Genomic DNA, 24,992 nt, shown 5'->3' with positions numbered 1-24,992 from the left:
TTAATGTACCTATATTTTAGTATTGGGTTTGAAATAACGCAATTACACAGGAACCGCAACCAGCTAGCAAAATCAAAACACAAGTGGTTGCCTGTTCACATTTCACAGCGACATCTAGCGGAAAGGTCAAACATACCCACACATGCACTGCTGAAAACTACGTTACCCAGAAGCCCTTCGTCAATTTATACCGGATTCTACAGGGATAGGCCGTCTAGCTACTGCTGTCAAAATAAACAACATTAACAAAATGTAAGCAAATATGAAATATTAGCCTGTTTCTTTGTGAGTACCACTGGATCCGAGACAAATTGACGTATGGAGCGCTCAATTTTGCCCTCTTTAGCCGTGCTTGGTCTGTCACTAGTCTTTTATGTAGTTAGCTTGACAGCTTGCTAGTAAAGTTAGCAAGTTGTTGCAAAGAGATTTTAGTGTGATTGATTTGTTTGGTAGCCTTAACATGAACTATTGTTTAGTAATTGTATATAGCTAGCTAAGTGGTTTAGCAAATGCAAGCCATATTATTACACTCGATAATTGATCTGTCACCTTTCTGTCTTTAGCCATCTAGTAGAAGTTAGTATTTACAGCCTTGGGCACATCTGCTTCACAGCCAACATTGGTGGATATAATATGCTGCGCAGAAAGCCCACCCGTCTGGAATTGAAGTTGGATGACACTGAGGAGTTTGAGTGTGTCAAGAAACAGCTTGAGGTGAGTAGCCACAGCATCATGGATACATTTATTATATGCAGGTATAAAAGGCATAATAAAGAGGCTTTGCGTTGTTGATGGATTGCCTGCAACCAGTTTCTTAAATTCCTCATTAACTTTAAGAAACGCTTGATTGGCATAAAATCCGTGCCTTGGGTGTGAGAAAAGCACTTTATTTTTTTACATGAATTATACATACCAGAACTTCTGTCTAACAATTTACGCCCCCCCCCCCCTCTCAGATTCGGAAAAAACAGAGCGATGAAATGGATGTTGTTGGTGTGGCTATGTTTAGTAATATGGTGGGGGCCAGCGGTGGAACAGGGGATGGGAAGACACGGGAACAGATGATCAACGAGAGAAGAAGCTACAAGCCCCATCCTAAACCAAACACCTTGCCCTCACTCTTTGGAAACCTGCAGTTTTAGGTTCCTAATAGGCACATTAACAAGACTGCTCAAACCAGTGTTGGTGTGTAGATGGCACAGTAACAATGCTATTGACATGGTCAGGGATACTTGTGTGCTTGCCTGAGGTCAGAATTCTCTTCACAAAGAAATGTGTAGTTTGAGGATCATGTTTTGCTTATAACACACATCTTCTAAAGTAATGTTGTTGCATTTACCTGAAATGTTATGACTTGCGATGCAAAGCGTGTGGCCTTTCGTACAATATGTTTCATGGGAGCTGTTGTAGTGGTTTCCCTCCATTACAAAAATCCAGACTTGGTAGTCCCAGGAAGGTGAAGGTAGCATCTTTGGGGCAAAATGGAATGGACTTGATAACTAATCAGTTATTACTTAGAATGGTATGATTGTAGTTTTATTGGCCTTCAAGGCTGCATTATGAGAATGCAACAGAATCAAACATACAGTTCTTGAATGATACCATTTATTACTTGTTTTCTCTAGATGATTACAGCACTGTAAATACGTCATACTATACAGACATGTCTGTGGACTTAACAGTCCAGGTAATGTTCACACTGTTGCTGCGCTGGAGTGGCAGTCAGACTCCCACTGCTGTTTTGGCCCATTAACTTCAACGCTCGAGTTGTATAGTAGACTATAATAATAAATCTTGATACATGATCCCATGTGGTAAAGCAGAAACAGTTATAATATGTTCAAGTATACACCAACTATTAATGTCCCTGGCTTGATTGTAATGTAATGAGAATGTGCGGCAGTTAAATCCAGTTATAGCAACTAGGAATTTGACCCTCAAACCAGGCACAGCACATCACTAAGGCTGTGTTTAGACAAGCAGCTCAATTCTGATATTTTTTCCACTAATTGGTCTTTTGACCAATCACATCAGATCTTTCTACAACCGATATTTTTCCAGATCTGATTGGTCAAAAGACCAATTAACTGAGTGCAACAACAAAAATCTGAATTGGGCTGCCGGTCTACAGAGACAGACAATTCTGACATTTCCGCTAATTGGTCCTTTAACCAATCAAATCAGCTCTATTGCCAAATCATTAAAAGATCAGAGTCAGACTGCCTGTGTAAAACACAGCTTTAGGCAACTGATAAACATTTACTAGTCATTTCTCAGAGATGAAAAAAATTATAATCAAGAAACTAAAAATACAACTTTCTCTTTAGGTTCTACTTCATAGATATCCCCTCCTGTCAAAGTGTGAACTGTGAGGCGTAAGCACCGATAAGTCACAAGAGGTGCAGTAATCATGTGTTACTAGGCCAGTCTGAGAAAGCACTAGATCCATCCTCGTACTTTCCCATAGTTCCCTGCTTGTCCTTGGGATCTGAGCACTTGCTCCAATAAGGACACTAGTGTCCATGTTGTGTTGACATGTGAACTAATTTAAGCCTATTGAATGAATGCACCAAAAGTTACTCCCAAGTTATATTATGAACATTTTATATTGGCTTCTTGATGTACAAGAGTCAATTTACATTTGTGTGTCAGATCAAACCTTCGAGTGCCAAGTGTCATTGGTAAATAATGAGGCTGTCATTCATAAACTACCAAAATTGAACACTGCATAGCAGTGTGTCTCATGAAGAGGGTCTCAAAGGTTGTCGCGCTCTGCTGCATTACACTAATGTATATAATCACACAACATTTAAAGTGTACTGTACTTGACTGCTTGTCCACTGGACAAACTTCTTTAAAATAGCACTGGCACTTGTCAGTAGACTACAGTTGGCCTAGGCTGTCATGTTTCCCTCCTTTAAGGCAAAGGGTTTAGTAAGGCTTAGTCATACAGCCAGCGCTGCCCCACCATCTCCACACAATCCCAAGTATGACCTTTGACTCCTGTAGTTGAGAGACCCTGATTATGTTAGACCCCCCCCGCCAGATTGTCAGATGGAATGCAGATATGACAAGGCTTCAGAAGAACACATTGGCTTTAACTTGGGCCCAGGTGGGGTCAGGAAAAACTCTGGGCCCTATTCACAATGATCTTCAATGAGAGAGGTTGTAAGGGTCGTAAATAGCCCTCTGAGCAGAAGAGCCTAGAGCCCCAGTGCTACAAGGATGAACCTGCACTGGTTGTTGCGCAATAACAAAAATAGAATGGAAGAATGGCACGACTGGGGGAAGTGGATGTTTGGCCCTTGACAGAGCTGTGGAGCCAGACAGGAGTGGTGTTGGTATAACAGAAGCCAGCATTTGGAATACCAACATCATGCTAGTTGTCGAGGGTAGTCTTCTGGACCTACTAAAAGGACAGACTTGAATGTCACAAATGTAAAAGCTCAGTCGTAATTCACATTTTCCATCAAGCAACTTTTGTGTGACAACGTGAACCATTTAAATAAGATAAACGTATATAAAACTGGATGCATGATGACGATTAAATGGAGAATACCTGTGTGTGAATGTATGTGTGTGTGTGGGTGGAGGATGAAGAGACCAGGGGGGGGCTATTAGTGACAGTGTTCGGTGATATCAACAACCACAGCCTTTTTCCAGCTGAATAAGAAGTATCCGACGCCTGCCCCGGCTGCAACGGCGATACACAGATAAGCATTGTAGGTCATGAAGACCAACATGAGGAAATAGCTGACCACCACCTGGATGATGTGTAACACCGTCTGCAGCAAGTGTGCCATACTCAGCATCCGCTGGCTGCAGGGGAGAGGGGGAAACAGGATGGTTAAAAAAAAGTTCTTTTCAAATAAACTAATTGACAGCACTCTGCAAGTCAGGTGTTAGTGGCAAACTAAGCCATTTAAAAACTCCTGTTATATCTACAACATTCCCCACATGCAGTAGGAAAATGTGAAGCCTCACTGTAAGTTGATATGGAGCGCGTAGCCCTTTTGAACTACAATGTCTAGAATTCTCATTATTGGGGTGTAAAATGGACCACTTCACTGCAGTACTACTATGTGTCCGGTTAGTAAGGAGTCCTCTTGCTTGGTTGTCTAACTTACCCTACAGTCTTGTGGGTCTCCATGACCATGGTGCCGTCTGCCCCCGGGACAGGCATGGAGTTGTAACGCACGTTGACCTGGTTCCTCCTCAGCAGGAACTCCCTGCCAATCTTCAGCCCCTCGTAGAGCACAGCCAGCAGGAAACAACCAAAGCAGGCCGCCACCATCTCTGAAAGAGGAGACATGTTAAATAATTGACTGACTATCTAACCAATATTATTTTTAGTTTTATGAATAATCAATGGCCATGGTCAATACATAAAATACTTTTTGCATTACATTTCAAGTCTGAAAATACATTCTGGGAACACACACCAACTTACCTCCAGGTGTGTTGATGACAAGGCTGGCAAACAGCAGCTCCACGTTTGTGTAGCCAAAGTAGAAGGTCATTTTCTGGAGAAGAGGGACAGAAAACAATTTTTAAAAATTGTATCACACCTATAGAGCCAAGGGGTTTACAGACAAACACGGACTACAAACGGAAAATCAGCCACGTCGCAGACACCGACGTCTTGCTGCTAGACAAGCTAAACATGTTCTTTGCCCGCTTTGAGGATAACAGAGTGCCACTGACGCAGCCAGCTACCAAGGACTGTGGGCTCTCCTCTGTGGCCGATGTGAGTAAGACATTTAAATGTGTTAACCCTCGCAAGGCTGCTGGCCCAGACGGCATCCATAGCCGCGTCGTCAGAGCATGCACAGATGTGCAGGTGTGTTTACAGACATATTCAATCCCTTCCTATCCCAGTCTGCTGTTCCCACATGCTTCAAGAGGGCCACCATTGTTCCTGTACCAAAGAATGCAAAGGTATCTAAACTAAATGACTATTGCCTCGTAGCACTCACTACGGTCACCATGAAGTGAGAGACTAGTCAAGGATCATATCACCGGTCACCCTACACCTCCTTCAATTTGCTTACTGCCCCAATAGATCCACAGACGATGCAATTGCCATCACACTGCCCTATCCCATCTGGACAAGAGGAATACCTATGTAAGAATGTTGTTCATTGACTACAGCTCAGCATTCAACACCATAGTATCCTCCAAGCTCATCATTAAGCTTGAGGACCTGGGTCTGAACCCCACCCTGTGCAACTGGGTCCTAGACTTCCTGACGGGCCGATCCCAGGTGGTGAATGTGGGAAACATCTCCACTTCACTGATCCTCAACACTGGGGCCCCACAAGGGTGAGTGTTTAGCCCCCTCCTGTACTCCCTGTTCACCATGACCGTGTGGCCATGCACGCCTTCAACTCAATCATCAGGTTTGCAGACGACAACAGTAGCAGGCTTGATTACCAACAACGACGAGACAGCCTACAGGGAGGGATGGGCACTCAAGTGTGGTGTCAGGAAAATAACATCACAACGTCAACAAAACAGAGATGATCGTGGAAACAGCAAGGGACAGCAGTAGGGACGATAGAATGTTAAGTTCCTCGGCGTACACATCAAGGACAAACAGAAATGGTCCTCCCACACAGACGGTGTGAAGGCGCAACAGCGCCTCTTCAACCTCAGGAGGCTGAAGAAATTTGGCTTGTCACCTAAAACTTGCATGATTGTGAGCATCCTGTCGGACTGTATCACTGTATGGTACAGCAACTGCACCGCCCACAACCTCAGGGCTCGCCAGAGGAAACTACCTGCCCTCCAGGACACCTACAACACCCGATGTCACAGGAAGGCCAAAAAGATCATCAAGGACAACATCCACCTGAGCAGCTGCATCAAAGCAGAGAGACTGAAAAATAGCTTCTATCTCAAGGCCATCAGACTGTTAAACAGCAATCACTAGCTGAGAGGCTGCTGCCTATATACAGACTTGAACCCATATGCCTTGAAATACATCCAGAGGTACACCTCCAATTCACTCAAATTACATCAATTAGCCTATCAGAAGCTTCTAAAGCCTTGACATAAATTCCATAAAATGATCCAAGTTGTTTAAAAGCACAGTCAACTTAGTGTATGTAAACTCCTGACCCACTGGAATTGTGATACAGTGAATAAGTTAAAAAATCTGTCTGTAAACAATTGTTGGAAAAATTACTTGGGTCATGCACAAAGTAGATGTCCTAACCAACTTGCCAAAACTATAGTTTGTTAACAAGAAGTTTGTGGAGTGGTTGAAAAACAAGTTAATGACTCCAACCTAAGTTTATGTAAACTTCCGACTTCAACTGTATATCTTGCATTAATCATCTCATATGTATTCTATACTATCTATTGCATCTTAGCCTATGCCGCTCTGACATTGCTTATCCTTATATTTATACATTATTCCATTCCTTTACTTAGACGTGTGTATTAGGTTTTGCGGTGGCATTGTTAGATATTACTAGTTAGATATTGCTGGACTGTAGGAACTAGAAGCAAAGTATTTTCGCTACACTTGCAATAACATCTGCTAACCATGTGTATGTGACCAATAACATCTGCTAACCATGTGTATGTGACCAATAACATCTGCTAACCATGTGTATGTGACCAATAACATTTCATTTGATTCAGCTCACACAGCAGAGAGAAATGTCAAGCAGGCCGTTTGAACTAGAGTTGAATTAAAACCATTCATCTGAATCAGATTTACAACTTTGTGAGGAGGTCGTAGGAAGTGCAGAGATGGGGTGATAAGCCTGAAAGCCCATTTATGGTCATTACAGTGTCTGCATTGAACATATAGCATTAACTGCGATACGGCCTCTTCAAAAGTCAGGGCATTCGTAATTCTTGCATTTCGTGGAGCAGAGCTGTTGTGGAGGAAGTTGTTAAGGGAGTGAGTTTGTGTTTATGCAGGATGTACCGCCCCCACATACCGTCAACCAATCATATCAATGAGGAGCTATACGGAGCCCTCAGAATTATTAACATTTTTTGGGAGGAGCACGGCGATGCAGTACAGAGCTTGAATTGGCCCCCGCAATTGCGTCACCGCCTCCGGACCGCATTGCTGGATCAAGCATAAGTACATCCCACATCGTAACAGAGAGAAATTAGTGTGTGACTGATTTCTTTTTCAGAGTGCCAAGCTCACTCACCATCATATGGCCCCCTCCACCTCCCCCTAGATGATCCTCGTGGGAGCCTGTGACCATGGGAGGAGCCATGCTGCCAGCCATTTTGCTGTGGTCATGGTCATGGTTCGTGTGGTCCATGTTCGTCTCGAATGTAGTACTGCAAGAACCAGGAAATACAGACAAAAATAATACGTCACGCATACTTCTCACCTTTACACACATGTTGTAGGTAGGCGATTCCAGCAGTATGAACATTACATTTGCACACAAAATCACATCTTAATGTTTCAAAGAATGGACAAAGCAAATATAAATGAAACGTTTGATGTGTGCGTCTATAGTACACCTTGGGGGGGTGTATACTCAAGAAAGCAGACTTCTAAATATTGGCATGTTGTAAAAACACAAATATGAAGCGTTATTGGTGTTACATGTAGGCCAAGCTTTTTCTGAACATATTAGCAAAAGTCGGAGTTTGTACGACATAGGCCAAAACATGGATATTCATTAAGGAGGAAAGGCATGTCTGAACACAAACTATAATTTATCATTTGTAATTTTCGTTAGTACTTTAGAGAGGAAAAACAACCGTTATGGATGTTAGACTCTACATTTTAAAGATTATCATCAATTTATGATAACAGTTTTTGGTAATTTGGAACGTTAAAAGGTCCTGGTACTTCAGGATTTAAAAATTACATGTAGCTTTAATAGCAGTCATCACACCCAAACATAAAAATATAGCCTTCATTTCTCAGAGCAAGAATAGACTGACGAGTTTCAGAAGAAAGGTCTTTGTTTCTAGCCATTTTGAGCCTGCAATCGAGCCCACAAATGCTGATGCTCAACTAGTCTAAAGACACCCAGTTTTATTGCTTCTTTAAATCAGAACAGTTTTCAGCTGTGTTAACATAATTGCAAAAGGGTTTTCTAATGATCAATTAGCCTTTTAAAATGATACACTTGGATTAGCTAACACAACATGCCATTGGAACACAGGAGTGATGGTTGCTGATAATGGGCCTATGTAAGCATATGCATTATATTCCATAAATAAAATCTGCCGTTTCCAGCAACAATAGTAATTTACAACATTAACAATGTTTAAACTAATTCTGATCAATTTAAGTGATTTAAAAATTTAAAAAATTAAAACAAAAAACACGCTTTGCTTTCAAAAACAAGGACATTTCTAAGTGACTCCAAACTTTTGAATGGTAGATGTGTGTGTAATATATATATATATATATATATATATATATATATAATTACACACACACACACACACACAGGTTTTTCAACCACTCCACACATTTATTAAAAAACTATAGTTTTGGCAAGTCGGTTAAGGACATCTACTTTGTGCATTTCCAACAATTGTTCAGACAGATTTCACTGTATCACAATTCCAGTGGGTCAGAAGTTTACATACACTAAGTTGACTGTGCAACTTTAACTTCTTGGTGACAGGGGGGCAGTATTGAATAGCTTGGATGAATAAGGTGCCCAGAGTAAAATGCCTGCTACTCTGTCCCAGGTGCTAATATATGCATATCATTAGTAGTATTGGATAGAAAACACTGAAGTTTCTAAAACTGTTTGAATGATGTCTGTGTATAACAGAACTCATATGTACAAACAATAGTACGCAGGCAAAAACCTGAGAAAAATTGTATATACAGTGGGATATTGGTTGTTGCACTTCCTAAGGCTTCCACTAGATGTCAACAGTATTTAAAACTTTGTTTGAGGAGTCTACTGTGAAGTGGGACCGAATGAGAGAGGAATGAGCCAGGTGTCTGGCAGATTGCCACAGCCGTGGTCACGAGAGAGTTAGCTCTCGTTTCATTGCTTTTCGACAGACATAGGAATTCTCAGGTTGGAACATTATTGAAGATTTATGATAAAAATATCCTAATGATTGACAAGTTTCTACGGGCTGTAACGGAACTTTTTGAACTTTTCGTCCGACGTTCGGCTGGACCTGAACGCGCTTTTGGATTGGTTTAACAAAAGAAGCTATTTGGACATGAATGATGGACATTATCGAACAAAACAAACATTTGTGGAACTGCGATTCCTGGGAGTGCATTCTGATGAAGATCAAAGGTAAGTGAATATTTATAATGCTATTTCTGACAAATGTCGACCACCCAATATGGCGGATATCTTTTTGGCTGCTTTGTTGTCTGAACGCTGTACTCAGATTATTGCATGGTTTGCTTTTTCATTAAAGTTTTTTTGAAATATGACACAGCGGTTGCATTAAGGAGAAGTTTGTATAATAGTCGTATCTTTTTCAATGTTTATTTCTGTAAATTGACGTGGGTCTCTGCAATATCACTGCATGTTTTAGAACTACTGAACGTAACGCGCCAATGTAAACTCAGATTTGTTGATATAAATATAAACTTTAACAAAACATACATGTATTGTGTAACATGAAGTCCTATGAGTGTCATCTGATGAAGATCAAAGGTTAGTGATTCATTCTCTATTTCTGCTTTTTGTGACTCCTCTTTGTCTGGAAAAAAATGGCTGTGTTTTTCTGTGGCTTGGTGGTGACCTAACAATCGTTTGTGGTGCTTTCGCTGTAAATCCTTTTTGAAATCAGCCACTGTGGCTGGATTAACGAGAATTTTATCTTTAAAATGGTGTAAAATACTTGTATGCTTGAGGAATATTAATTATGAGATTTTTGTTGTTTTAATTTGGCGCCCTGCACTTTCACTGGCTGTTGCCAGGGTGGTTCCGCTAGTCCTAGACAGATTAATGTGCCTGGATGTTAATTATTTGACATTCTGTTATTTCGCTGAACACTAGATGGTTTAATTTTATTATTGCCAGTGAAACGATGCTACTCAGACGAGAGAAAGAAACATCACCCAAATGTATAGCCCTGTTGGAAAATCTAAATGAACCATTTGAAAATATGAATCACATTTTTATTTGGCGTACCCCCGACGGCATTGCGCGTACCCCAATTTGAGAATAGCCGGTGTAGACAAAGCAGAGCTCTCCAGTAGGTGTACCAAAATAGTCACAGGCCATTTTCTCAAAAGTGGTGTTACAAGTTCATCAACTTTCAAAGCAGCATTACTTTCCCCATTCTAGTTCGGAGTCTCTACTTTTATCCAATGTAAGAAACACCATTTCAAAATGTTTCTACATAGGACCGAAACAGGGTGGTTGGTCACATGATTGGCTGAAAAGCCTTTGAGTCTTGCCCTCCTACTCTGAATTGGCCAAAATTCATACACTTTCCTACTTTTCAAATAAAGCCAGAACTCTAACATATAGACCTCATTTGGAAATTCTTAACTTTATTTGGGCATGCTCAGGTTAACCTTCCCACGGAATCGCCCAAATTGGCCTAGGTATTCAGCTGTGCCAAAAATGTTGCAAAAAAATCATGTTTGAAGCTTGTTTGAAGCCGAGACAGAAATCAGCCCAAAAACAAACGCCCCCCCCCCCCCCCCCTCAAACTCTAAGGCCTAAGCAGCACTTTGTGACTTCTACTTATTCTCCTCCTGCGCAAAACATTCAGTGTCTCTCCTGCTTGATGAGGAAAGCAACCACCATTACATTTTCCAGGTGTATACGACAAATTTAAGTGAGGTCCAGGTCTGTGTTTGACTCTGTGAGCTTGAAGAGGGATGAAGGGGTAACCACTCAGACTTGGAGTAGCCTGGTCCTGGGCTTGGCGCCGTGCCACCAGCACCAGCTTGAGGACAAGCCCCAGATCCTCTCTAATGCTCCTGGGTTAGCACTGATTAAAAAGTTAACACCATAATTAATCAAGTCAGTCAAATTTTCCAAAGTGCCTAGTGTTATTACTTTGGAGAGATGGTGATTGTGAGAGGTGTTGTAACCATGAACCCCTCAACGTACTGTACTGAACCCACTGGTGTAGAACGCTGACTGGGGTGTATTGTAAATGCTGGTTGAAACCATTTCCTTGGACATCAAGGACGTGCAAAAAGAAGCACAGTATTCGGACTATGAACATTTGTAGGCCAAGATAACGATTGCAGCTTTGCCAGTTTGTAATCTAGGTATTGATAATGCAATTCCTGGTAGTTAGGCTAATTATAGTTATGTTTGGATGTTAAAAGTACCTAAATTGAGGAAAGCACATTTTAGGCTACAAACAGAACCACATGGTCCCAAGAACTGTGAAGCCAGTTTGGACCACTGTGTGCCAAGGCTATTTCATACACAGTTCGAGTCATCTATGTCTACTAGCCATGGCACCTTGAAAGCACCTTCACTCCCTACATGAGAGTGTGCAATCAATCAAGGTGGAAAAATTTGCTATTTGACTCAAGAGCTCTACCAGGACCATTACTAATTTAATGGCCAAACAACCAGAGGCCACATCCGTAGAAAACTGCCTTTATAACCCAATAAATGCCCACTTAATGGACATTAATGTTATTCAATTAGAGAAAAACATGTTACACCAAATGTCTGGGACACCCTGAGGCAGAAACCAATGACATCAGGGGACAAGGAAAACAGACATCGAGAATCAAAATGAAAAGACCCAAAATCACATCAATTAAGCTGCCAGTCAAGACATCTGCCATCTCATATTTTTCTACTCAGCTCTGCTAGACTCAGTTGTTGCCACAGTGAGAAGTTGGCCCATATGTTCAAAGGGCTTAATCCTCACCAAAAGAAACAGTCAAGACGCAGGTAGACATTATGACCAAGTACAACGAAATTGACCTTACTACTCAAAAACAGTGTTATGAAGACAGGCTATTCATAATGGGTGGTGTCCCTCTTAGCGTTAAGTCCAGCACGTAAGTCTTCTTAGATTTAGAAATAAACATTCCATCAAAGTCAACCTTAAATTCTTATCAGTTGCTGAAAAGTCCAAAGCGAAGACCATTGTGCCCTTTAAAGCAAGACAAGAACAGTCTAAAGTCGTGTTACACAGCACTTTGTCTCCCAGAGTTCAAAGAACTGTGAATATAATCACACTCCACATGAGGTTATAAAAGCCATTGTGAAATGTTCCTGCAAGTCCTTGGAATCATAAACGTAAGAACTCTGATCTTTAACCAAAGTAAATCCTCAGTAAACTGTTTTGTACCCGAGTGGAAACTATAGTAGGCTACACAATGCTTGAAGACAGTTACAACAAAGAATGATTTTCAACATTCATGTAGATATGACTCAAATGACAAAAGACTGCTCTCAGTCGGTCAAAGTACAGTGGGTAATAGTTAATTAGCCTAATCCCTTCATATTAGCCCACTCAGCTGGGCTATACATAAAGCAGGAAAATAAGTCCATGCTTTTTTCCAGAACAACCAAAAAGATGCATTGGCGCATGCAAAGAAGTAAAAACAGCGGAAGTACATTTCATACAACAAGGAAATGTACATTATTAAAATGGTAGCATAAACATTCTTGATTCGATAATTGATATGAAATATTGTTATTCCAGTTATTATTTTTTTTTAACTTACCCAAATGTCTCACCACATGCAGAACCTCTGTTACAGCCAAATCAATGACAAGATACTTGTCAATGTGTGCGAGTGTTCATGCAACCCATCAATGTGTACAGGTGTGTAGTCTGATCCTGAGTGTGCTCGCCTGCTCGAGAGAGTGGGAGTGAATGAGTCATGCCGAAGTGCACTAATCTGCATTCTCATGACTGTCCGCCTCATGTGACCATTCTGCCTCTCATTTCCTTTGATCCAGCCAATAGCATGGTGCCCCCCAAAAATGAATGTAGCAACTGCGGATTGCCCCTTTAAAACACATCCAAAAACATACGTGCTGGACAAAACAGCCAACTGAAGAAATAATGGGATGTCCAGTCACTGTTTGCTGCGCCAACAATCTTATCTTTTCTAAAACCGAAACGGCTGTTTACGCTATGCTATCCCTAATGCAGTGAAAAGAAATGAAGCTAGCTTTATGGGACATCTTTGAGGGCAGAACCATTACACCTTTGTTTGTGTAAAACCGTCCTTTAACCAGACAAACAGTCAGTGGTCAATCCACATCACTTAGACTGTTAAAAAAATAAAATAAAAAATTGATCATAAACTGAATGCTGATGCATAGAACACAACTAATACGCATGTTTAGCAGATGTTATTGCGGGTGTAGCGAAATGCCCATTTCTCTAGCTCCAACAGTACAATACTATCTAACAAGTAATGTAGAACAATTTCACAACATGTACCTAATACATAAATCTAGGTAAAGGAATCAAATTAAAGAATATATAAATATATGGACGAGCAGTGTCAGAGCAGCAAAGACTAAAATACAGTATAAAAGTATATACATATGAGACGAATAATGCAAGATATGTAAACATTATTAAAGTGACTAGAAGGGATGTACGATATAAAAATAAATCGGTGAACATATCAGAATCGGACGATATTAGCTAAAAATCCCAACATCGGTATTGGCCCGATGTCTAGTTTAATGCTGATGTTAAAAACTGCTGTCAAAAGGTACTGTGCATACCTATAGAACGTAGGTACATGACGTAATGACTCCACGTAAAATGTTACGCAACATGTGCAACACAGCATTCCTAACCTTGCCGATAATGTCAGCTGTGTGGATCAAGCAGTCAACAAGTCGGTCATTTGAAAGAGTAAGAACTTTTCAGCAAGACAACTCAAAGGCGAAATCCATTAACACCAAGATAATGGAATTCATTGCCCTTGACAATCAACCGTTCTCTGTCATGCGTGATTTTGGCTTTTCGCTTACTGGTTGAGCACCGGTACACACTACCAAGTGTGCTATTTTTCAGATGTTGCCCTACCGGACGGAGTTAGACAGTACTAGCTTCAAAAATCACTGAAGTTGAAGACTTACATCTCCCTCACTAACTTCAAGCATCAGCTGTCAGAGCAGCTTATCGATCGCTACAGCTGTACACAGCCCATCTGTAAATGGCCCATCCGACCAACTACCTACCTCATTCCCATATTTGTTTTTTTCTGCTCTTTTGCACACCAGGATTTCTACTTGCACATTATCACTCCAGTGTTAATTGCGAACTTGTAATTACTTCGCCACTATGGCCTATTGACTGCCTTACTTCATACGCACACACTGTATACAGATTTGTTTATCCAATGTTCTGATTATATTTTACTGGCAATGGGGACATATGTAAATGCCAACAAAATCATTTTTTGGTCAGTGTGGTGTGTGTGTGTGTGTGTGTATCCTTTATTTAACTAGGCAATAGAGGTCGGCTGATTAATCGGAATGGCCGATTAATTAGGGCCGATTTCAAGTTATCATAACAATCGGAAATTGGTATTTTTTGGCGCCGATTTTTTTAGATCTTTTTTTTTATACCTTTTTAACCAGGCAAGTCAGTTAAGAACACATTCTTATTTTCAATGACGGCCTAGGAACAGTGGGTTAACTGCCTTGTTCAGGGGCAGAACCAAAGATTTTCACCTTGTCAGCTTGGGGGATCCAATCTTGCGACCTTACAGTTAACTAGTCCAACGCTATAACCACCTGCCTCTCGTTGCACTCCACAAGGAGACTGCTTGTTACGCGAATGCAGTAGAAGCCAAGGTAAGTTGCTCGCTAGCATTAAACTTATCTTAAAAACAATCACAATAATTAGTTATAACTACACATGGTTGATGATATTACTAGTTTATCTAGCATGTCCTGCCTGGCATATAATCGATGCAATGCTGGGGGATGATTTAACAAAAGCGCATTTGCGAAAAAAGCACAATCGTTGGACTGTACCTAACCACAAACACCAATGTCTTTCTTAAAATCAATACACAGAAGTATATATTTTTAAACCTGCATATTTAGCTAAAAGAAATCCAGGTTAGCAGGCAATTTTAACCAGGTGAAATTGTGTCACTTCTCTTGCGTTCATTGCACGCAGAGTCAATGTATATGCAACAGTTTGGGCCGCCTGGCTCATTGCGAAATAATTTGCCAGAATTGTATGCAATTATGACATAACATTGAAGGTTGTGCAATGTAACAATAATATTTAGACTTAAGGATGCCATACATTAGATAAAATACAGAACGGGGAATACCACCCGTAAGATAAAATAAGGAAAATGATCTCGCCATCACGGTTGACAACTCCATTGTGTCCTCGTCCCAGAGCGCTAAGAACCTTGGCGTGATCCTGGACAACACCCTGTCGTTCTCAAATAACATCAAGGCGGTGGCCCGTTCCTGTAGGTTCATGCTCTACAACATCCGCAGAGTACGACCCTGCCTCACACAGGAAGCGGCGCAGGTCCTAATCCAGGCACTTGTCATCTCCCGTCTGGATTACTGCAACTCGCTGTTGGCTGGGCTCCCTGCCTGTGCCATTAAACCCCTACAACTCATCCAGAACGCCGCAGCCCGTCTGGTGTTCAACCTTCCCAAGTTCTCTCACGTCACCCCGCTCCTCCGCTCTCTCCACTGGCTTCCAGTTGAAGCTCGCATCCGCTACAAGACCATGGTGCTTGCCTACGGAGCTGTGAGGGGAACGGCACCTCAGTACCTCCAGGCTCTGATCAGGCCCTACACCCAAACAAGGGCACTGCGTTCATCCACCTCTGGCCTGCTCGCCTCCCTACCACTGAGGAAGTACAGTTCCTGCTCAGCCCAGTCAAAACTGTTCGCTGCTCTGGCCCCCCAATGGTGGAACAAACTCCCTCACGACGCCAGGACAGCGGAGTCAATCACCACCTTCCGGAGACACCTGAAACCCCACCTCTTTAAGGAATACCTAGGATAGGATAAAGTAATCCTTCTCACCCCCCTTAAAATACCAAGATGCACTATTGTAAAGTGGCTGTTCCACTGGATGTCATAAGGTGAAAGCACCAATTTGTAAGTCGCTCTGGATAAGAGCGTCTGCTAAATGACTTAAATGTAAATGTAAATGAAAAGGTCCGTATTTCACTGAAAGAATAAACATTTTGTTTTCCAAATTAGTTTCCGGATTGGACCATATTAATGACCTAAGGCTCGTATTTCTGTGTGTTATTATGTTATAACTAAGTCTGATTTCATAGAGCAGTCTGACTGAGCAGCAGCAGGTCCGTAATCATTCATTCAAACAGCACTTCTGTGCGTTTTGCCAGCAGCTCTTCGCAAAAACAGCGCCGTTTATGACTTCAAGCCTATCAGCCTAATGTCTGGTGTAACCGATGTGAAATGGCTAGCTGGTTAGCGGGGTGCGCGCTAACAGCGTTTCTAATGTCACTCGCTCTGAGACTTGGAGTAGTTACTCCCCTTGCTCTGCAAGGGTTGTGGCTTTTGTGGAGTGATGGGTAACGCTGCTTCGAGTGTGGCTGTTGTCGATGTGTTCCTGGTTCGAGCCCAGGTAGGGGGGGGGGGAAGAGGGACAGAAGCTATACTGTTACACTGGCAATACTAAAGTGCCTATAAGAACATCCAATAGTCAAAGGTATATGAAATACAAATGGTATAGAGAGAAATAGTCCTATAAATACTATATTAACTACAACCTAAAACCTCTTACCTTGGAATATTGAAGACTCATGTTAAAAAGGAACCACCAGCTTTCATATGTTCTCATGTTCTGAGCAAGGAACTCATACGTTAGCTTTTTTACATGGCACATATTGCACTTTTACTTTCTCAACACTGTTTTTGCATTATTTAAACAAAATTGAACATGTTTCATTATTTATTTGAGGCTAATTGATTTTATGGATATATTATATTAAGTTAAAAGTGTTAACTCAGTATTGTTGTAATTGTCATTATTAGAAATTTAATTTAAAAAAAACAAATAAAAAAAGTCAGATTAATCGGTATTGAAAAATCATAATCGGTCGACCTCTAGTTCCTAGGCCATCATTGAAAATAAGAATGTGTTCTTAACTGACTTGCCTAGTTAAATAAAGATTAAATAAACGGTGTACTTAAAAAATATATATATTTTTTAAATCGTCCAAATCGGTGTCCAAAAACACTGATTTCCGATTGTTATGAAATCTTGAAAATCGGCCCTAATTAATCGTCCATTCCGATTAATCGGTCGACCTCTAGTCTGAAACTGCAACTTAAAGCGGGTACAACTTCAGGGTTCACAGTAAACGTGAGCTGGAAGTTGCACAGCATCCCATAACATTTTAACATGTTATATCATTCAGCCTACACTATCAGCCAATGTGGGGTGTTCAATGTGGGCCTACATTCCATGAGACTTTTGGGGGGGAAAAAAACACAAAAAACATGCAGTGCTTGACAATTACCTGATTATCTACTTCTCTTTCAGACAAGGAGGTGACTGAAAATTGTTTGATGCAAGAAACCACTTTACAAAATAAATTGCATTATTATTCCCATACATTATTACAGAGAACAGACAAATGATGCTACCCTCTGCCTATTTGTATATGTGTGTGGAGGCATGTGTTGCTTCACAGTCCCCGCTGTTCCATAAGGTTCTGAACCAATTGCAATTTTCCTACGTCCTTTTTTGTGGCACCTGACCACACGAGATGTAGTTGAGGTTTAGGGTTTAGTGAATGATTTGTCCCAAATACAATGCTTTGAGTAATATAAATATTTAGGGACTAACTTATTCCTTGCCACCCACTGAAACTAACTGCAACTCTTTGTTAAGTGTTAAAAGCCACACTTAAGTCTAACAAAACAGCCCCCCCCCCTTCTCTCAGCCAATGAGTCATTTGTGTAAGTGCTGTGCTTGATGAATGTCCTTTTCTATAAGCATGCTGGAAGTTTGTCGTCAATAGGTTTACTTTGAAATAGCATTGTATCTGGTCAAACACTTTTTTCCAAAAGGTTACTACGGGTAGGTAACAGGCTGATTGGTCAGCCATTGGAGCCTGTAAAGGGGGCTTTACCATTCTTATGTAGAGGAATTACTTTTGCTTCCCTCCAGGCCAGGGGGCACACACATGCTAGTAGGCTTAAAGTGAAAATAGGGCAAATAGGAGTGGCAATATCGTCCACTATTATCCTCAGTAATTTTCCATACAAGTTGTCAGACCCCGGTGGCTTGTCATTGTTGATAGAGAACAATCAATTCTTCACCTCTTCGACACTAACTTCACAGAATTTAAAATTACAATGCTTGAATTTCATAATTTGGTCAGATATACTTGGATGTGTAGTGTCTGCATTTGTTGCTGGCATGTCATGCCTAAATTTGCTAATCTTAACAATTTTAAAAAATCATGAAAGTAATTGGCAATATCAGTTGGTTTTGTTACAAAGGAGCCATCTGATTCAATGAATGATGGGGATGAATGTGCCTTTTTTCCAAGAATTTCATTTAAGGTGATCCAAAGCTTCTTTTTTTTATACCATCATTCATCTTTGTTTCATAGTGTAGTTTCTTCTTTTTATCAATTTAGTCAAATGATCTCAATTTGCAATAAGTTTGCCAATCAGTTGTGCAGCCAGACTTATTTTCAATTCCTTCTGCATCATCCCTCTCAACCATACAATTTTTTAAATTCAATCAATCAACTGGGATTTAACAGTTTTTACAGTCATTTTCTTAAAAGCTCTTAGGGCTAGGGGGCAGTGTTAGGAAGTTAAGATGAATGACTTGCCCAAAGTAAACTGCCTGTTACTCAGGCCCAGAAGGATACGCATATAATTGGTAGCATTGGATGGGGGGGGGGGGGGGGGGGGGTCACAGGCCATTTCAATGCTAGTCTATGGGAGATACAAATAAATGTTTTTCCCAAGGTGTCTAATTAGAAAAGTAGTCTTGTTGCGCACATGAATGAGGTGCGCGCTCTTCGTTATTCATCTTCCCTATTGAACATACTATTCTCAGTCTTTAATATCTAAATAAACAATCAAATTTGAGTACCTGAGGATTAATTAGAAACATCGTTTGACTAGTTTGGACGAACTTAAACTTTTTGGATTTGTTTGTATGCATGTTGAACGAGTGGATTACTGAATCAAGCGCACCAACTATTGGGATATAAAGAAGGACTTTATCAACACAAACAACCATTCATTGTGTAGCTGGGACCCTTGGGATTGCAAACAGAGGACGATCTTCAAAGGTAAGTGCTTTAGTTTCAAGTTTTTTGGATTTTGTGACGCCTGTGCTGGTTTGAAAAAGTATTTTGATGTGGGGCACTGTCCTCAGATAAGCACATGGTGTGCTTTTTATTTTTTTAAATTTTTATTTCACCTATTTAACCAGGTAAGCAAGTTGAGAACAAGTTCTCATTTACAATTGCGACCTGGCCAAGATAAAGCAAAGCAGTTCGACACATACAACGACACAGAGTTACACATGGAGTAAAACAAACATACAGTCAATAATACAGTAAAAAAAAAAAAACAAGTCTATATACAATGTGAGCAAATTAGGTGAGAAGGGAGGTAAAGGCAAAAAAGGCCATGGTGGCAAAGTAAATACAATATAGCAAGTAAAACACTGGAATGGTAGTTGAAAGCCTTTTTGAAATCTGACAACGCGGTTGGATTAACAACCAGTTAAGCTTTTAAATTATGTAAGACACTTGTATGTTCATTAATGTTTAATATTACAATTTTGTAATTTGGCGCACTCCAGATTCACCGGATGTTGTCGATTTTGATCCCGATAACGGGATCCGTGTGCTAAGAGGTTAATGGGTACATGCTTATTAGTAACTGGAATAAGCAATTTCATAAATGTGTCGAGTGTAGTGCCTATTGGCTACGTAGCTTATTGAAGTTTGCTCAGTGACAAAACATTGAGGGAATATTGCATGTACAGTGCATTCGGAAAGTATTCAGATAACAAAATATGGAAAAATTCATGCTACATTACTTATTCTAAAATGGATTCAAAAGAATAAAACTCAATCTACACACAATACCCCATAAACGACAAAGACTAATTTCTGCAAATGTATTAAATAGAAAAAACAGAAATATCACATTTACATAAGTATTCAGACCCTTTACTCAGTACTTTGTTGAAGCACCTTTGGCAGCGATTACAGCCTCAAGTCTTATTGGGTATGAAGCTACAAGCTTGGCACACCTGTATTTGGAGAGTTTCTTCCGTTCTTCTCTGCTGATTGTCTCAAGCGCTGTCAGGTTGGATGGGGAGGGTCACTGCACAGCTATTGTCAGGTCTCTCCAGAGGATGTTCGATCGGGTTCAAGTCCGGGCTCTGGCTGGGTCATTCAAGGACATTCAGAGACTTGTCTCGAAACCACTCCAGCATTATCTTCACTGTGTGCTTAGGGTCGTTGTCCTGTTGGAAGGTGACCCTTTGCCCCAGTCTGAGGTCCTGAGCAGGTTTTCATCAAGGATCGCTCTGTACTTTGCTCCGTTAATCTTTCCCTTGATCCGGACTAATCTTTCAGTCCCTACCGCTGAAAAACCCCGCCACAGCATGATGCTACCACCACACTTCACTGTAGGGATGGAGCCAGGTTTCCTCTAGATGCGACACTTGGCATTCAGGCAAAAGAGTTCAGTCTTGGTTTCATCAGACCAGAGAATCTGGTTTCTCATGGTCTGAGAGCCAGATGCCTTTTGGCAATCCAAGCGGGCTGTCATTTGCCTTTTACTGAAGAGTGGCTTCCGTCGGGGTGCCCTACCATAAAGGCCTGATTGGTGGAGTGCTGCAAAGATGGTTGTCCTCCTGGAAGGTTCTCCCATCTCCACAGAGGAAATCTGTAGCTCTGTTAGAGTGACCCTCGGGATCTTGGTCACCTCCCTGACCAAAGGCTCAGTTTGGCCAGGCAGCCTGCTCTATGAAGAGTCTTGGTGGTTCCAAACTTCTTCCAGTTAAGAATGATGGGAGGCCACTGTGTTCTTAGGGACCTTCAATGCTGCACACATTTTTTGGTACTCTTCCCCAGATCTGTGCCTCAACACAATCTGGTCTCGGAGCTCTACGGACAATTCCTTCGACCTCATGGCCTGGTTTTTGCTCTGACATGCACTGTCAACTGTGGGACCTTATATAGACAGGTGCGCGCCTTTCCAAATCATCTCCAATCAATTGAATTTACCACAGGTGGACTCTAAATCAAGTTGTTGAAACTGCTCAATGATGATCAATGGAAACAGGATGCACCTGAGCTCAATTGAGTCTCATAGCAAAGGGTCTGAATAAATCAAACCAAAGTTTATTTGTCACATGCGCCGAATACAACAGCTGTACACCTTACAGTGAAATGCTTACTTACAGGCTCTAACCAAGTGCAAAAAAATGTATTAGGTGAACAATAGGTAGGTAAAGAAATAAAACAACAGTAAAAAGACAGGCTATTTACAGTAGTGAGGCTACATACAGACACCGGTCAGTCAGGTTGATTTGAGGTAGTATTTACCTGTAGATATGGTTAAAGTGACTATGCATATATGATGAACAGAGAGTAGCAGTAGCGTAAAAGAGGGGTTGGCGGGTGGGACACAATAGCCCGGTTAGCCAATGTGCGGGAGCACTGACTGGTCGGCCCAATTGAGGTAGTATGTACATGAATGTATAGTTAAAGTGACTATGCATATACGATAAACAGAGTAGCAGCAGCGTAAAAAGAGGGGTTGGGGGGGGGGAGTTTATGTAAATAAGGCACTTCAGTCTTTTATTTTTAATATATATGCAAACATGTCTAAAAATCTATTTTTGCTTTGTCATTATGGGGTACTCTGTGTAGATTGCTGAGGATGATTTTTTATTATTCTCACCTCCAGCTTTTAAAAACATGAATTAAAAGTAGGTCAAAGGTGTCAAGGCCGACGTACAGCTTTTATGAAAGGTCAGCTTATAAAACTGGCTCATAACAATCCCAACCAAAGGTGACAGTGACTGAATCAATTATGAAATGTGCAGTAAATAGCACAGAGTACAAATGTAAGGAACCAAAATGAGCATTGAGACAATTACAAATAAAACATTCTATGATTGCACAAACTGAAACATTGTCGTTAGACATGATAATTCAATTATTTAGTGAAGACTACAATTTACTCAAGTGTGTGTACTATGGCTGGGAAATGCCAGGGAGCTCACGATACATGTTGTGAATCTCACAATTTTATATGTATTGCGATTCGATGTTCCAACACCATATGTTTGCTGCAGAGGGACAAGAGAGCCATGTTTTGATCAGTCACTGAAATTAAAGTGCTGCTAACAAATGGGCTACCTATTTAAAAAGATGGTAACAAACTAGTTTTGGTGCAGGTACAGCAAACTAATGCAAAAATAACATTGCGATATTATCAAAACGATAGTCAAAAATACTGCACTGTACGATATCACAATCAATGACCCCACATAGTCAAGTAGACCTAAGCCTAATCCTTTCATGGTTAACAGTACACCACTTACCACATTTTGCCCAACATGCTGCATAATAACTTCAAACACATTCCTAATGAATGCACAAGAGCCACTACTTGAGGCAAATACAGTACTGAAAGGGTAGCTAGCTAGTTGCTTCACAGGCTAGCTAAAATAATAAATTGGCAATGTAGGCCTACATTCCACCTTTTAAAGCCTGATAGTGTGGAACAATACAGGTTGAGGTACAATAACCAAAAGGTTGCCAATTCAAACGTGATTTTCTCCATTACATTCTGATCACACTCTCATCATTCCATCTTTGATTTACAAGTGTTTAAGCCTTATTTAACTGTACCTGTCATTTGTGTTATCATTCCACTGCTTTGTGTATTATAAGTAGCAGGAATCTCATATAGGACCATTCATGGAATAGAATAGTTGTGTGTGTGACCCAAATGGTTTCAGGAAATCTGCAAAGGAGTTCCAGAAACAGATCAATGGCTTTTTTTGTTTGCAGGACATAAAACGTTCTCATTCTGAACAACGGGTTTACTTTACAGACCGACTTATACTTAGGTTAGTTAATAAATGCAGTAGGGGACAACTATATTTGACTATGACTTAAATTCCCTCCGCCAGGCTTAACTGACCCGCTTAGAATTTGAAGTGGATTCTTAGTGATCGTTTGGATCTTGATTATTGATTGAAATAATCAAGATCAAAACAATCCACTTCAAATTCTAAGGGGGTCAGTTAAGCCTGGCGGAGGGAATTTAAGTCATAGTCAAATATAGTTGTCCCCTACTGCCTTTATTAACTAGCCTAAGTATAAGTCTGTCCGTAAAGTAAACCCGTTGTTGAGAATGAGAAGCCTTGCCAGGCAAACAAGTTTCAGTCACATCGGAGTGATGCCAATGAGAAAGAGGGCCAACTACAACAGAGCTAGAGGACAGCCTGGCCCATTGGATACTGTCACCCTGTCCTCCTAATACACAGAGACAATAGGGCACTGTTTCCCTCAGACCCACTCAAACATTCCTGCAATCCACATATCTGAGAGTAAATGAAAATATGACAAAGCCAGTTATGAGTTACTCTGTTATTCCAGAGCAATCTAATAGAAAGTTTATTTTATTTATTTATTTTATTTCACCTTTATTTAACCAGGTAGGCAAGTTGAGAACAAGTTCTCATTTACAATTGCGACCTGGCCAAGATAAAGCAAGTTTAATCAAAAAGATGGAAGGACAGATCTTGATGAACAGCCTCTTAATCTCTGAAGACCATAGATGTGTGCATTGGGGCAGTTTGCCGTGGCTGTCAAGTGCAATTTAAAAGCAGACTTACCACAATAAAATCAGTGAGTACAGACTATGAGAGATAAAATAGATGACATACATTTATTCTGGTTGTCGGGTCTTGACCTTTTCTACTGTACTTTTGGTCTGCCATAAATAATTACCAATAGGTCATGGCACCTTTGGTCTGTAGGCACATTAAAATGTCCACTTTTATGTTACAGAGAGGGGATAAGTAATGGGTCGTGTTCCGAGATGGAATAGGTCTTGAAAAGCAACGAAAGAGGAATCCTACCGTAGTGCACTGAGCCTATAGGGGCCACAGTTGGTTACATGTTTCATCATCGCTCTGAAAAGGCTGCAATTGAATTAGCCTAAAACATTTAAGTAAGTAGAACGTACTGTTGCATATTTGTAGCCTTAAGTTCCAGTTGTGGAATAGGGAATACACATTGAAATATTGAGTATATTTTAAGTTTGTAGTTGTGCTGAAGATGTCAATTTAACAAGCATGACAATTTGATCTAACGGTCTTGATAGCCTAGCTACTTGTTTCAGAATAGGTAGAGCATAATGGAAAAGGGCCACGTGAAACCTAGAAGTGGAGAGATCAATGAGTCGTTGGCAACAAAGTATTGTAGCGTTTTGTGTACTGTAACTAGCGAATAAAAAATCCAAGTGTTTCTCAACCACAGCTGACTTCATGAAAATCATACATTCGATAAAAATGGGATGTCAATCGCCAGGATAGATATTTAGAACATTTTGCTTAAATTGTGAGATGGTTGAAGTTGCACGATACCTCAAAAAATATTTTGCTAGCTATCAAGTTAACTCCAGTACTTGCTAGACTACTAGCTTTGCCTCGTAGCTAGCTTCATACAGAGGTCAAACACAAGCGAGAGAGGATAGTCTGGGCATGCACGCGCTTACCTCACAACATATAGTGAACTCGGTTCCAGCGGGATTTTCTTTGGTCTCAATAACGCACAACCGAATGATTAACTATGAGCTTTCAAATGAACGTCCAGATTCCCGTTTACTCTACTGGCAAAACGCCGAGAGCACACGTCACATTTAAGTATAACAACCACAGCAAGATGACTTTTGACAAAGCAGGAAAATGTAGACGTAGCACGCATGTTTTCGTATGGTAGCCAATCAGACGACCGTTCAGGGCAAGCGTTTCCGCCGTCACTAGTTACCACAGCCACAAAGTCATAAACCCCGCCCATTTCTACAATTTAT

At 40.8% G+C, this 24,992-nt stretch overlaps 2 protein-coding genes across 5 annotated transcripts; one reads left to right on the top strand and one right to left on the bottom strand.

Annotated features, from left to right (window-relative positions):
• Nucleotides 1-156: 156 nt before the first annotated feature.
• Nucleotides 157-3,114, top strand: LOC115121194 (anaphase-promoting complex subunit CDC26-like). 3 transcript variants are annotated; one of them, XM_029650238.2, is made up of 3 exons: nucleotides 157-252; nucleotides 614-714; nucleotides 957-3,114. In XM_029650238.2, the coding sequence occupies exons 2-3, from the start codon at nucleotides 634-636 to the stop codon at nucleotides 1,140-1,142; spliced, it is 267 nt and encodes an 88-aa protein (XP_029506098.1). In that variant the 5' UTR covers nucleotides 157-252; nucleotides 614-633; the 3' UTR covers nucleotides 1,143-3,114. The 3 variants fall into 3 exon arrangements, with proteins under 3 accessions (XP_029506098.1, XP_029506107.1, XP_029506115.1); XM_029650247.2 differs by having other exon boundaries at nucleotides 161-252; nucleotides 564-714; XM_029650255.2 differs by lacking the exon at nucleotides 157-252 and adding an exon at nucleotides 254-316.
• LOC115121172 (high affinity copper uptake protein 1-like) lies at nucleotides 1,589-24,992 on the bottom strand. Of its 2 annotated transcripts, none has more exons than XM_029650210.2 (5): nucleotides 24,678-24,992; nucleotides 7,176-7,311; nucleotides 4,451-4,523; nucleotides 4,128-4,296; nucleotides 1,589-3,819 (listed from the first exon to the last, which is right to left on the bottom strand). In XM_029650210.2, the coding sequence occupies exons 2-5, from the start codon at nucleotides 7,290-7,292 to the stop codon at nucleotides 3,618-3,620; spliced, it is 561 nt and encodes a 186-aa protein (XP_029506070.1). In that variant the 5' UTR covers nucleotides 7,293-7,311; nucleotides 24,678-24,992; the 3' UTR covers nucleotides 1,589-3,617. The 2 variants fall into 2 exon arrangements, with proteins under 2 accessions (XP_029506070.1, XP_029506077.1); XM_029650217.2 differs by lacking the exon at nucleotides 24,678-24,992 and adding an exon at nucleotides 12,635-12,788.

Source organism: Oncorhynchus nerka, linkage group LG4 (assembly GCF_034236695.1).
Source record: "Oncorhynchus nerka isolate Pitt River linkage group LG4, Oner_Uvic_2.0, whole genome shotgun sequence".
Taxonomy (NCBI): Eukaryota; Metazoa; Chordata; class Actinopteri; order Salmoniformes; family Salmonidae; genus Oncorhynchus; species Oncorhynchus nerka.
Note: the sequence above shows the minus strand (reverse complement) of the source record. Positions and strands in the feature narration are given on the sequence as shown.